The sequence below is a fragment of the Acomys russatus genome, chromosome 6, assembly GCF_903995435.1.
Source record: "Acomys russatus chromosome 6, mAcoRus1.1, whole genome shotgun sequence".
Classification (NCBI taxonomy): Eukaryota; Metazoa; Chordata; class Mammalia; order Rodentia; family Muridae; genus Acomys; species Acomys russatus.
Window position 1 is genome coordinate 89,066,980 of NC_067142.1, and position 14,884 is coordinate 89,081,863.

General features: G+C 38.7%; 1 protein-coding gene across 1 annotated transcript; it reads left to right on the forward strand.

Moving 5' to 3' along the window:
• The first annotated feature begins 9,422 nt into the window (after nt 1–9,422).
• On the forward strand, nt 9,423–10,376 carry LOC127191060 (olfactory receptor 5V1-like). The gene has a single exon (XM_051148296.1). It carries the CDS (start codon nt 9,423–9,425, stop codon nt 10,374–10,376), a length of 954 nt encoding a protein of 317 aa, XP_051004253.1.
• The last annotated feature ends 4,508 nt before the right edge of the window (nt 10,377–14,884 follow it).

Below are 14,884 nucleotides of genomic sequence, written 5' to 3' on the forward strand. Positions count from 1 at the left end.
GCACTCTTGGTGGAAATCACTTCAGATTGGAGCAACAATGTCAGACGTGCAGATTTGAAACTGTTAGAGAAAAACGTCAGGAAAAATGTTTCAAGTTTTCTGAAAAAGATGGTAGTATTATATTTTTTTAAAGCCCCAAGAATAGGCAAATGGGATTACATGGAATAAGAGAGTTTCAGTGCAGCAATTGTAACCATCACAGAATGAGGAAAGAGCCTCTAATACCAAAAACCTTTGCCAACTTCGTATTAGAAAGATACATAACATATATAATGAATTGCAAAGTTAAGCACCACCCCCTACCACTGTGCAGTCAATAGACAAGTTAGGGAGGTGAACAGGAAGTTCCTAAAAGGAGAAACAAAAGTGGGCAATGATACTTGAAGCAGTGTTTCACTTCCAAATCCTGGGAGATTACCTGTTAGAATTGCTTTGAGATTCCATCTTGTCCCAGTCAGAAAGGCTATCATAAAATATATGACAACGAATGATGGAGATTGTTATGAAACGTTCTCAAAAACTAAAACTTGAACTACTATATGACCCAACAACCATACATCTCTTAGGTATATGTTAGAGGAATTTAAGGCAGCATGCGAGATACTTGCACATATTTGTTTGTCTTTTGATACGCCTTGTCTAAAATATCAATGAAATAGAACCAGCTCAGACTATATTAACGAATGAGTGGAGTAGGTGTGGTGCATGCACGTAGTAGACTTTTTAGACTTTTACTTGAAACGAAACCACAGCATTTGTAGAAATGTTGCTAGAACCAGAAATAGTCATTTAGTGAAATCAGACAGACTCAGAAAAACAAATACTGTATGTATAATCTCTCTGTCTCTGTCTTCCACCCCACACACTCACACACTCACACACACACACACACACACACACACACACACACACACACACACACACACACTCACACAGGTCACAGAACTATAAAGATTATGAGAGAGAAGAACATTTTCTTTTTTAAAATTAATATCTTTTTTTATTAATTCACTCATATTACATCTCAATTGTTATCCCATCCCTTGTATCCTCCTATTCCTCCCTCCCTTCCACTTACCCCCTACTCTCCTCTCCTATGACTGTGGCTGAGGGGGACCTCCTCCCCCTGTATATGTTCATAGGGTATCAAGTGTCTTCTTAGTAGCCTGCTATCCTTCCTCTGAGGGTCACCAAGTCTCCCCATCAAGGGAATGTGGTCAAATACAGTGCACCTGAGTTTGTATGAAAGTCAGTCCCCACTCTCCACTCTCCACTCAACTGTGGAGACTGTCCTGTCCATTGGCTAGATCTGGTTAAGGGTTTGAAGTTTACTGCACATATTGTCCTTGGCTGGTGTCATACTTTGAGCTGAACTCCTGGGCCCAGATCCGCCTATCATAATGTTCAAGAAGAACATTTTCTTAAAGGAGGAGGGAGAGAGGAGACTTGAGAATGGATCACATGTGATGTAAGTATGAAATGCAGGACTACTTTGTGGAGAGGAAGTAGATCAGCAACTTGTGGCTTTGGGTATGAGGGAACAGAATGTAGGAGGGATGACAAAGTGGAACAAATGTGTCACATGTTTCTCAATGTAAGAATAAATAAATAATTCCCCATGCTATCCTAAAACATTAATAAAAAAGACCAAAATCTAGGATCAACAGAGAGAACAAAAGAAAAAATGAAAGAGTAGCTAAAAAATAGAGGCTTGCCAGGTGGTGGTGGAGCACACCTTTAATCACAGCACTTGGGAGGCAGAGACAAGTGGATCTCTGAGTTCAAGGCCAGGCTGGTCTACAGAGAGAGTTTTCACACAGCCAGGGTATGCAAAGAAACCTTGTCTCAGACATAGAAAGAAAGGAAGGAAGGAAGGAAGAAAGGAAGAAGGAGAGAGGGAGGGGAAAGGAGGGGACAGAGGGGAAGGGGGGGAGAGGGAGGGAGGGAGGTGGAGAGAGAGAGGGAGAGAGAGAGAGAGAGAGAGAGAGAGAGAGAGAGAGAGAGAGAGAGAGAGAGAGAGAGAGAGAGATTCTTTCCAGGCCATTGACATTGGTGACTGCCTAGTCAGCTCAACTAAGAAAGGGTCTCATCTGGAGTGTACTGTGCTTCCCTGTTTTCACTGTACAGTGTACACTGTTTGAGGCTAGATGCTTCAGAGCATGTTAGTGTCAGGGCTGCATTTTCTCTAGAAGTTTATCTTGCTTTGCATTCCACAAACTACTGCTTGGTACCATGATCTTTGCAGGCCATAAGTTAGACTAGCTTTCACCTGTTCCAGAGTTCCCCAGTTTACACACCCAGTGGGAGTAAATGTCCAAACCAAAGTGGATATAAAAAAGGAGATATTTTATATACCTATTTCAGGGCAGAGGGTAAAACTGTAATACTGAGCTCAGCATTGGATGGGGAGATACAAAATGTGTGAGCAATTTGTTAAATTTTATATATCATCTTTGTAAATGAATCTCTTTTTTTCTTTTTATTAATTGTAAATGAATCTCTTAACCACAATTTAAATATAAAACAAACCCATATTCACATCTTTATTTTCAACAAGGAGACTGATGCCCAGAGAATGTTAAAAATTTCATCAGAGTGTCAGCTGGGGAAGAGAAAAGGGGAAGTGTGGAGAAAGGCACAGAACTCAGTGGTTGTGTCACTTTCTCACATTGTACTGACAAGACTGACATTTGGGCAGCCACGGTACCAGTTTCAGAAAGAAGTCAGGAGCTCTTGATGCCACAGTAGGGAAGAGGGAAACCTGGAAAAAAATATTACCTGCAGCTCAGTTCCATGTAAGGCAGATGTCTCATCCTGTGGAAGAAAATAGGAAAAACAAAACAAAACCAGGATGTGGGACTCTCTCCGTCTGCAGGGTCTTGTCTTGTGAACTTGCCTACAGAGACTGAAGCTGCTCGTGGCACTCTGAGTCTCTCCAGGGATTACTCTGCACCTTTTAAAAGCAGAACTGCACCAGCTCTTGGAGTCTGCACTGCGATCCCTGCTGAGTGTTTTTGATCACAGCTAAGAAAGTAGTTTTTGTTTGCTTAGCTATAACTCCATTACTCTCAGAGATAGAGTTTTCTGCCCTGATCTGTTGATGAAAGACTGAGTGCTGGCACAAAAGGAAGGTGTAAGAAGCAGAGGGCTCCCAGGTGAAGAATCCTAACATGCCAATGTTCCCTCAGGGCATGAGTGGGTTGGTGTGCACACTATGGAGATTCTTTAACTTTTGTTAATTTCTATGGAATGCAATGGGATATCTTTGTCAGAGTGATGATCACTTATTCAATAAAGGACACTGAACTACTGGCTGGATTACAGACAGTATCAGGAAGACAGTTTGGGTCTCTAAGTAGAATTGTCTGACACTGTTGCATCTATCTCTTATTTAGTTTTGGGATCTTGTAATGACAATTTTACATGCCTTCAGTGATAAATAACAGATAATCCAACCCCCCGCCACGTGCTCTGCAGAAGACATAGTGTAGATTGCCTGTGTTATGTAAGAGTCTGCATTTCTAAGGTTGTCTTCTTGAGCACACTCTTTAGAGAGAGATTAGATCCCTTTGAATTAAGAGTCCCCAGACAAAGAGCCGCCTTTTCTCATGACTGTTTTGAATACATATCCATGTGAGTGCTTAAAGTCATTCTTGAGTTCTTACCATGTAAGATTACTTTAAAAACATTTCTGTTTTCCTCTTGTGTTATACTGTTGTCTAGTTTTGCAAGAGGAGAAAGACATCGTTTCTCCTGTATCTCCGAGTGAGTATTTCTTCTTTATGTGGGCATTCATTTTGCTCAGGCTGTTTCGTGTTGAGTTAGCCTACTTCATTTGGGGCCACTGACAGGATCTTTGCTCTAGATTTGGAAATGAAAAGATTGTTTTTCTGATTTTACTGTGAATTTATTGACTGTGTGACCTCATTAACTTTTATAACAATACATTTTTAACTCCTTTGGTTTATATGTGAATAATGATGATGTGCTTTTTAGGAACTTTCCTTCGTTCTACTGACCATGTAAAAGAGAAGTACAGTACCTCTTCCCCCCCCCCCCCCTTTCTTGGAAATCTTACTAATGTCTGACATTCCAAAGGGTTTGGGGTATTACTAATTTTTTTTAAACAAATACGTACATTATCCTATCAGGAAATACATAAGAGAGGGTATCTATTCTGAAGAGATTTATGGCCAGAATTGGAGATTAAAGTCAAAAAAATAAACAGATAATACTTGTTTTATAGCTGATATTGAAACAAAGCCCCCTAGAGTTTGCAGGATGGGAGAAACATCTTTTGTAACTGAAGCGAAAGGTGGCATTTAAGTTGAAGTTTGAATAAATAAAGATTGACAGACAGAAACAGGGTTAGGGAGAAGCATATAGGCTGAGTGTCTGTAAATACTAAAATTGTGAATCCTGTTGTAGGAAAAGTTACAAGGCAAGTAACCTTGGTGGAGAAACATCTATTGTTTCAGTTAGTCTATCTATCTTCTTTATCAGTATCTATCCACCATGTGAGAGCTTGCTCATGGACTGGGCAAAGGAAGAGAGAAGGCACTCAAGGCACAGGAGACTTGGGCATGACCCTATGTGTCAAAGCATGTGCTTCAGGGCCTTACTGGGAGTTTGTTCTCTGTGAGGCAGATGCTGAAGTGGAAGGTGGATCTGTGACCCAGTTTCTTCCTCTGTCACTCATCTGTAGGTGGATTGCGGCTGCCGGGACATAGGAAGGGACAGCCATCATCAGAAAAAGCGCCTTGTGAGAAACAGGTAGGGTACCTAGGGCTTTTCTTTTTATAAAAAATATATTTTATTAATTTATTCATATTACATCTCAATTGTTATCCCCTCCCTTGTATCCTCCCATTCCTCCCTCCCTCCCATTTTCCCCTTACTTCCCTCCCCTATGACTGTTCCTGAGGGGGACTTCCTCTCTCTGTATATGCTCATATGTTATCAAGTCTCTTCTTGGTAACCTGCTGTCCTTCCTCTGAGTGCCACCAGGCCGCCCCATCCAGGGGACATGGTCAAATATGGGGCACCAGAGTATGTGTGAAAGTCATTTCCCACTCTCCACTCAACTGTGGAGAATGTCCTGTCCATTGGCTTTTTTTTTTTTTTTTTTTTTTTTTTGTATTTACAAAGAGCTCCCAAGTTTTTATACTTCAACCCTGATTCAGTGCTTTCCTGGACTTTTTCATTCTATTACTTTTTTTCCTCATCTGTCTTCTGTTTAGTTAATCAGTGTAGCAAGTTCATTGAGACCTTAAGAAATGTTCAAACCCATATTCCTGTCTTTACTCATCCTCATTCATTCACATGCATGTTGATGTATTACATACATACATTTGTTCTGAAGTTCAAGAACTAATTCTCTTAAGAAATATTTTCTTGGGTACCTCAGAGATGCCTCCAGTTTAACATGGCCACAACCAAACCATGATCTGCCCACTGCTTCCTGCTATCTTTGTTTCAGTGAGAAACTCCACAGACCATTTGTTAAACCAGGACCACAGCCCACTCATTATGGCTTTAAACTGACTGAAATTCAACATTGCCATTTCTATCAGTATCATTTTAAGAAAACAATTTAATCCTTATAACTTACTTAACCTTTTAATTTTAACATGGTATATCTATTTTATATTTTTTTGTACCGTGTGTTTGTTAGAATGAGATGCCCTGAGACTTATCACATGGTCCTTTTAAAAAATGTTTAGCTTGTTAAACTTGTGCCTTCTTCCCCATTTTGAATTTTAAAGATTGCATCCCTGATGTAACCCAGCTCCTCCATTTCTTTCTAACTCAGCTCTCTAGTGTGAAGTTCCAGGACCTGTTCCCAAATGACTGAAGTAGTGAAGCCAACGTGCTCATTTTTTCCTGATTCTTCCCCCTTTATTTCATTGTCCACATGCTTTATTATTATTTTTTGGACAGATATGTAATGGTTTTATTTCGGAACACAGTTTTTTTTTCCTCAGAACAGAGACGTCTCATGTCTGATCTTTTCCCTGTTTCTCTTAGATCCTAATGATTCACTCTTTCCTAGAAGAGTCTCTTTGCCCTGCTTTCTGAAGTGCAGCGTCTTTGCCTCTGCCAAGGTCTCACACTTCCCCTACCCCTGGGTCATTTGCACGTGCCCGTCTCTTTATGTGAAGAGATTTCTACATCCAGCTTGCTGGATCCACTCAATTGCTGTTCATCCATGGGGCTCAAGTGAATCTTTTCTGGGAAGTTTTATTAAGTGACCTCCCAACAAAGCATGCCCTTTACTTACTGTTCTCCTTTAAAGAAATAACTATGATCACTAGATATTACAAATCCTAATCTATAAATTGATATTGTAGAGTCAATATAGCATTCTAGCACATGATTAAGTGCTGGCTTTTCGTCATCTTTAGTAAACATGCCCATGAGTGGCAGGCAGAAAGTTATAAAAATATGCTTGCTAAATAAAATGAACAGAAAACATGAGCTACAGAGTTGGATTAATTCTGATGCAGAAGTACAATTTTTAAAAATACCATGAAAGCAGAGGCAGAATGAGAAGTGGGATAAGTGCAGATTAGAGACTAGTACTCGGAGATTCTTCCTTTGTAGAATGAATGTTGTACTTCAGAATTTATTTATTCTGGTGATGAGAGATACTACATTATGAAAATACAATTTGCATTTCCACCACTGAAAATTTTCACAGTAGTTCACAAGAAGTGAAGGAAGCAATTAAAAATGCAAACTGCCTTTCAAACATGTAATTAAAATGTATAAAACTGTGTATAAGTCAGGGAAATCAATAAAATACATATTTTGAATAAATATATATTATCTTTCATTGAAAATTCTCAAATTATTTCTATAATTTGTGTAACAAACACCAGGCACATGAATATATAGTATAACTTGGTAATTAGATTGTTATGTGATAATTCTTCTTGGAATTAAAATATTTTAATTAATTGACTTAGCCTAGGCTCTGAAAAAGTATCACTTAGTAACACAAACATAAAATTTGAAATAATGTTCAGTTTGGCCAAGAAATGCAAAAATGCGCTAGAGTTTGATTCTTTAAAATAAGCATTCAAGTAGAATATTAGATGCTTGGTAACAATCAGGTTTAATTATTGATTCTGTGGGAGTGTGCATAGAACATTAATAGTTATAAGGACAAGGTATAAAAATTTGTAATGTTGTGGCTAAAATATGCAATTCTATTACCTTTAATTGTCTTAAAAGCAAGAAAAATGTTTTAAAAGAGAATTCGGTTCTTACTAGGTAAAACTAACCAATTGTATGTACATCCTTGTGAGAGAGAAGGTCTTTTTATCTGCTGTGTTACTTATGCCAGAATTTATCTTGCTGAGGCTATGATTCATTCTAGAAAAATGGGAGAGATAATGCTGGGCACACCACTCTATTTGTGTAACAAGTTAGCTGAAGCAAGGTGTGGTAGCACGTGTCTTTAATTCCAGGGCTTTAGAGCCACAGGCAGGCAAATCTCTTATGAGTGTAAGGCCAAACTTGTCTGCATAGTGAGTAGTGAGGCTAGCCAGGGCTACAGGGTAAGGCCCTGCCTCCAAAAGAAAACTAATCAAACAAAAATGAGCAGCTGAGATATTATGTGGAAAGTTCTTCATAATGATCAGAAAACTCCACGTAGTACTTTCAACAGTTCATCAAACAGAAAAGGAGTTTTGAATCAGCCAATGGCTCTTGAATTTTCCAGAGTGTTGGCTAGGTTTTTTGTCAGCTTGGCATAAGTTAGAATCATTTGGGAAGAGGGAACTAGATTGCGAGAATGTTTGTAAAGCAGCTTTTTTGTTTGTTGATTAGTAACTGTGGTAAGACCAGCTCAGTGTGGGTGGCGCCATCTCTGGTTAGGTGGTTCTGGCTTCTATAAGAAACAAGCTGAACAAGCCCTGGGAGCAGGACTTCTTCATGGCTCCTCCTTCATTTCTTGTCTCCAGGTTCCTGCCTCAAGTTCTTCATTTCCCTCAGTGACACACTGTAAACTAAGCTCCCCAAACAAAAAATTCAAGAAGCACTGGCTGATTCTAGATACCCTGTTTCTTTGATGAACCATAGAAAGAACTATATGATTTTTCTGACCATGTTGAAGAACTTTCTATGTAGTATCTCAGCTGTTGTTATGTTTGTTGCTTTTGGACATAGAGCTTATCACAGCAATAGAGGTCTAATTATAGCAGGCATTGATATTTGGAAAAATTATAAAAGTACAAGTGACAAGATTCCAAAGTCATGGAATCTAATTTGCATGCTCACTACTGAAATTTATCAGGTCACAAGTAAATTGAACAATGTTATTGATTAGTAAGGATGGGAGACACAAAAAGATTTAATATTTTAAATATTTAAAAGTTTAATAATTTAAATAACTCCTAATGCCAGTGCTGTTCAGTAGAATCAGAAATATAAATAATACAGGATAAAAGCAATATAATGCTTTACTATTTATTTTGTTGTTTGTTTTTTAACATGGGTGTTCGTGTGTTTCATGGCATGTCTGTGTGGAGGTCAGAGGACAGCCTGAGGGAGTTTACCCCTTCTTTCTACCTTATGGGTTCTAGAGATTGAACTAAAATCCTCAGACTTTTCTGCAAGGTTTTTTACTTGATGAGTCATCTCTCTGGACCTGTAGTTGCTTTATAAACCTACTTTTCTTTAAGTAACTGAAGCCATTTGCTGTACCTAATGTCGGACCAGCGTTCCTGATTCATTTCTAAGTCAGGAATGATCCATTTATGTGAAATACCATCAACTGACCCTTTACCATAAAATTTCATTGCATATATGTACCACATTTTAAAAGAATATAATCATCTGTTGATGGATATCTAGGCTGGTTCCACTTGTAGTTATTGTGATGAATACAGAAACCAACATGGATGTGCAAATTGGGATGTGGACTTGAGTCTTTCTGCAAACATTAATTTCTTTTTTTTTTTCAAACATTAATTTCTAATGAGAAAAGGAAAGACACTTATTGTATGTCCTTATCCAAAGATAGAAAGGAGGAGCAGAGATGACTGTACAGTAGGATCTGAAGTCCAGGCATTCTGTAAACTACACCATGCAGATCGCCAAGAGAAGGTGGAAAAGCTTGACCTAGCCATTATCAAAAGAGCACTCTTAGAAGGTAGAGAGTCCTCCTATGGTGTTTTTCAGCTTAAAATGGTATTACTATGTATTCCATAGGGACTTAATTCCTGGGAGAATCACTGAGGGTCTATCCATATGTTTTGAGTGGCAGAAATGGGTTGTGTCTTGCAAAGAAGTGCTCCACTGTGGTTTGGTATCCAATTTGGTGGTGACATTGCTAGCAATAACACTTGTTTTATTGTTTTGTAGATATTATTTATGTATCTTTTTGTCAAACTCACAAAGGGAAACAAGCTTACATCATGGAAGGAAAGAATCAAACAGCTCCATCTGAATTCATCATCCTGGGGTTCTCCAACCTGAATGAATTGCAGTTTTTGCTCTTCAGCATCTTCTTTCTGACGTACATGTGCACTTTAGGAGGGAATGTTTTCATCATCTTGGTGACCATGGCTGATTCCCACCTACATACACCTATGTATTATTTCCTAGGAAATCTTGCCATTATTGACATCTGCTACACCACTACTAATGTCCCCCAGATGATGGTGCATCTTCTGTCAGAGAAGAAAATCATTTCCTATGGAGGCTGTGTGACCCAACTCTTTGCATTCATTTTCTTTGTAGGCTCAGAGTGTCTCCTCCTGGCAGCCATGGCATATGACCGATACATTGCTATCTGCAAGCCCTTAAGGTATTTATTGATCATGAACAAGGCCCTGTGCCACCGGTTAGCAGCCTCGTGCTGGACAAGTGGTTTTCTCAACTCTGTGGTACACACAGTTCTGACCTTCCACCTGCCCTTCTGTGGTAACAACCAGATCAATTATTTCTTCTGTGACATACCCCCTTTGCTGATTTTGTCTTGTGGGGATACTTCCATCAATGAGTTGGCTTTGCTGTCGATTGGGGTCTTCATCAGTTGGACTCCTTTTCTGTGCATCATTCTTTCCTACCTCTACATTATCTCCACCATCCTGAGGATCCGCTCCTCTGAGGGGAGGCACAAAGCCTTTTCCACCTGTGCCTCCCACTTGCTCATTGTCATTCTCTATTACAGCAGTGCCATATTCACATATATGCGGCCCGTCTCATCTTACTCGCTAGAGAAAGACAGATTGATCTCTGTCCTGTATAGTGTTGTCACACCCATGCTCAATCCTGTAATTTATACCCTGAGGAATAAGGACATCAAAGAGGCTGTGAAGACCATAGGGAGAAAGTGGCAGCCACAAGTTCTCTCTTCTGATTTGTGACCTCACTTGCCTGGAGTCAGTAACCTTACATTAGAAAGTTAACATTTTCACCACTCAGTTGTTGCTGATATATTTCCCCCAAATCTGATTGCAATATTTGGAAACACAATGAAGAGTTGGCACACTCAACTCTAAGTGTACACGCCCAAGCTTTCCTTAGTCTCTTATGGAGTTTCTTCTTTTAGTTTCTATCATTTTTGTTTTCTTTTCCATTTTGAAATCCACATCCAAGGATGGTTCCTCTCTCATGCCATATTTACTTGACAGACTTCATGACTTATTACTTGCCATGAAACACTATATTTCAGGCCAATCAACTGCCATCTTGAGACACACAGCTGCACCCTCTTGCAAGTGATCATCACATCGGAAACTGTTTACTCTTTACACCCTCTCACGGAGGGTGGGAGGGCCTCTGGGCTCCACCTCAACATCAAGGTTCTCCCTGCTACCTGTTATATACAGCAAGCACTCAGAGAGGGACTAACGTAGGTCAGAGGAGTTAGGGAAGACAAGGGGAGTCTCCAACTATGGGGCTTGGATACTTCATTCCTGCTGGGAAGTGCAGGTAAAGCCTACTGGAGGAAGCACATCCACACCACTGTAAATTATCCTGTAAGTGAACTCAGCAAACTAATTCCCAGAGTGAAACATGGCAGAATTGTGTCTTCATTTGCTTTTGGGACCTTAGGAGAAAGTGTAGACATTGCTTATATTTCCTACTGGTAAGGAATTTTAGCAACTGTATTTCCTATGTGTAAAAGAATGAGAGAGCTATGAAATGACCCAGCAGGTAAAAACACTTGGTGTCTAGCTTGATGGCCTGAGTTTTTGATCCTAGAGTCCCACATGACCACCTGAAATTTGTTCTCTGGCCTTCATTCAATCAACGTGGCATGTATATGAATGCACATGCACACATACCCCACACACACATGTGAGCCATGAAAAATTAAAAAGTATGAATAGCATTCCTTGTTTGTCATATTTCTTTCCATTTTTATTATGTTTCTTTTTTAAAACATAAACACTTAAAGCATTATACATAAAGAAAATAAACTACATACAGCTGGAAGAACCATGAAACAATCAGGAATTATATAAATATTATATTCATAGTGATTTGGCTATTTGTATTTGGCAAACTTGAAGTAAACATCTTTTCTATTTTGTTGCGTCTAAATTGCTGAATGAAAATCAATATCTATCATATCTCAACTCTATTAACTTGGAACATCTATCTAGATCTGAAAGCGTCTTATCCCCTAACCAACTAAGCTTGGCAGTAAGACTAAACTATCTAGTCTTCAACCCATCAGAGACTTGAGAAGGAATTACCTGAGTTAACTAGAAGTACAAGTTAGCAGTTTCCAAAATGAAAAAAAAAATTTTCAGAGACAGTTTACTGTCTGAACAGTCACTCAAAACTTTCTATAATATTGGAGTATCATCTTCAGCCTTCTAGCTCAATATAGCTGACAGACATATTTGTGAGGCAGGAACTATTGTGGACTTGCTTACCCTGTCTTGGCAGAGTTTAGCCATCGACTCTGCCTCATCTAATCTTGCCCATTTTTAGGCAGAATTCTGTCTGTGGCAGAAATGAAAACATTTTGCCCAGTGGCTGGTTTGCCACATCAGAAGCTATCTCCATAAGGAGGTTCTTTGATGCTCATCATCTTCTTTAAGGAAGTCTGGGTGTTACCAAGACTTAACTTGTCTTATTGTTTAAAAAATCTTTAGAATAATAAAAACATTTTAAATGCCATATTCTGTAGGTCTCTGAGGCTTTGAAGACCTTATTTAACTATTTTACCTTATATAGCTATAGAATCATATCTATCTGTTAGACCTAGGATATATATTCTTGTGACAATATTAGACTAGTATTTGACATGACTATGATTTGTTCTCTAACTATTAGCTTGTATTGCTTAGTTATACTAAATAGCCTGCAGCACCACTTTCATTGTAATGGGAGTAAACCTTGTATTATAATTGAGTTGGAAGGGTATAATACCTCATATTAGAATGTATATATATAAAATCTTAGATTAGAATTCTATACCTATATGTTAAAATTACACTTATTTTGCATCATTATACAAAATTCTATACCAATGAATTAAAAATAACCTTATTTGTGAGTAACAATTTTAAGGCCTTGAGTTGAGGAGTAGATTTAAAAATCTACCTTTTGTTCCATCCTCCCTCTATATTTCTTTATACCCCTTTCTTTCTTTTCAGCTCCTATCTCCTTACATACCAAAGAAAGATAAAGGAAAAGAGAGATGTCCCTGAGTACAACCTAGTTTTCTCTCTGTATAAGACCAATAATGACTTATAACCACATCCTGATGAAAATAAACACCTGTAGCCCAAACAGAAACCTACCCAACCCTCCTTAGGGGAAATGGGACATCATCCCCTTAATGTTTCTTCAGGCTGATTTATGACAAAAAAATACTTTTGAAAGGGCCCAAATAAAAATGGGGAACTTGGTTAAGCAAGCCAGTGATAGCATGTGTGGTCCAGTTTCTAAATTTTGAGAAATTCCAGGCTTAATAGGAGTCCTGTGAGGGACAGACTGAAGTGCTGGGCCAATTAGGACCAGAAGCTTTCTATTATGCTGTTCTCTTTTGATGAATTACAGCAACTGAGGTCCTGGGGCTGGAACATGAAGGATACAGGTTGTCAGTGTCTAGCAAGCTGAGAGGAATGAATCCTGTCAGGTCCAATCCAGGGTCAGTGTCCAGTTCTTTTGTTCTGAAAACATAATTTCTCACAAGCGTTATACAGTTCTAAAATTATAATGGCAGTGCCTAATGCACACCTTGTTTGATCAGCAGCACAGAAGTGACTATTCTACAACCTAAGGACCAATATGAGAAGCACAAAACACCCACACTGGTGACCCACACAGGTGAGAGGGGTCCAAATTTTGTGGAGGAAGGTTGGGTCCAGCCTCTGGCCACCTGGGAAAACCGCAAAGTCCCTGGTCCCCACAGAAATGGGCACACAGCCTCCAAAGTCTACTGCCACACACCTGATTGGTGGGCAGCTCTTGAACTCTCTGGGGCACAGAACTAGTGTGGGACTGCAAAATTACCAGCATCTGTAGGTTCTAGCACCGAGGAGATCCTACAGGTGGGATTACAAGTTTGTCATTTTTTTAAATTCTTTTTGTAGGTAATATTTTCTATTTTTATTTAAAAAATGATAGCTTAACATATAGAAGAAATGATAGCTATTACATGCTATTATATAAGAGTATACTAGTTTATGCACTGTTTACCACACCATATTAGGTAAAATGAATAACAAAGAAATTCAACATTTAGTTTTACCCCGTTTTTCTTTTTTAGTTTAAAATTTTTACAACATATTTTGATCATGTTTTTCCCTACCTCAACTCCTCCCAGATTCTTTCTACTTCCCACCCACCCAAATTTATATTTTCTCTTAAAAAAAAAAAGCTACAGAAGCAAACATCAAAACAAACATAGATGTAAGCAAGCAAGCAAACAAACAAACAAACAAATAAACCCAGTAAGATAAAAAGACCAAAACAAGAATTACACACACACACACACACACACACACACACACCTGGCTTTGGGGGGTTTTTATTGGCCAATTACTCCTAGAGTGTAATTGATATACCTAATATCACTCCATTGGGTGACACTGATTTTTCTGTTAGCAAATAATTTCTTGGCTAGGGGTGGGATTTTGTGTTCATCTGCCATTCTCAGTGCTGGAATTTTCTCTGGTTTGAACTTGTGCAGGTCTTATGCATGCGCCTGCAGTATCTGTAAAATGTATATATGCATTTAAATATGATTACCACTAAATCACATTTAGTGTGTTCTTTTATTTTGACAGAGAAATATAACTGTGATGAAGTGATGTTTCACTTCCAGATCATTTGGTAATTAATTTTGTCACCTGCTACATGGGCCAAATTCAACACTGTCATGTTGGAAAGATGGTCAAATATCTTAGTTCATATTTCTAACTCTACCAAAGATTGAACTATTCCAATAGGATTTTTTTTATGTTCACATAGCTATTTTGTAGAGTTTCTTAAGCTTAGGTAACATTTTTCTAAAAATGTAGAAACCCATAATATAAAATGTATAGACAATGAAGTAGATTTTTTTGGAAAGGGGGTAAAATATTTTAGTTATGTAACAACTGATCAGAAAAGGCATGGGTTATTACATTTTTAATATTTTATTACCAAACAAGTAAGAGCTACAGACCAATTTTCTGGTGAACATAGAAACACTTGTAATCTGAATTCAAGATCACATTAAAATCATTCAGTGTGGGGGGATTCCAAGATGGCACTGACCAATAAGCCATGTATCTGATCTACTCCATGGAGACCAGAGACATAAGTGGAGCAACAGATTGCTGGACTTTGAGAACTGTAGGTGAGTGGGGCCCCAAAGGCCACAGACCAAACAGGGGGCCTAACCCCCTGGGACAAGCAACATCCCAGA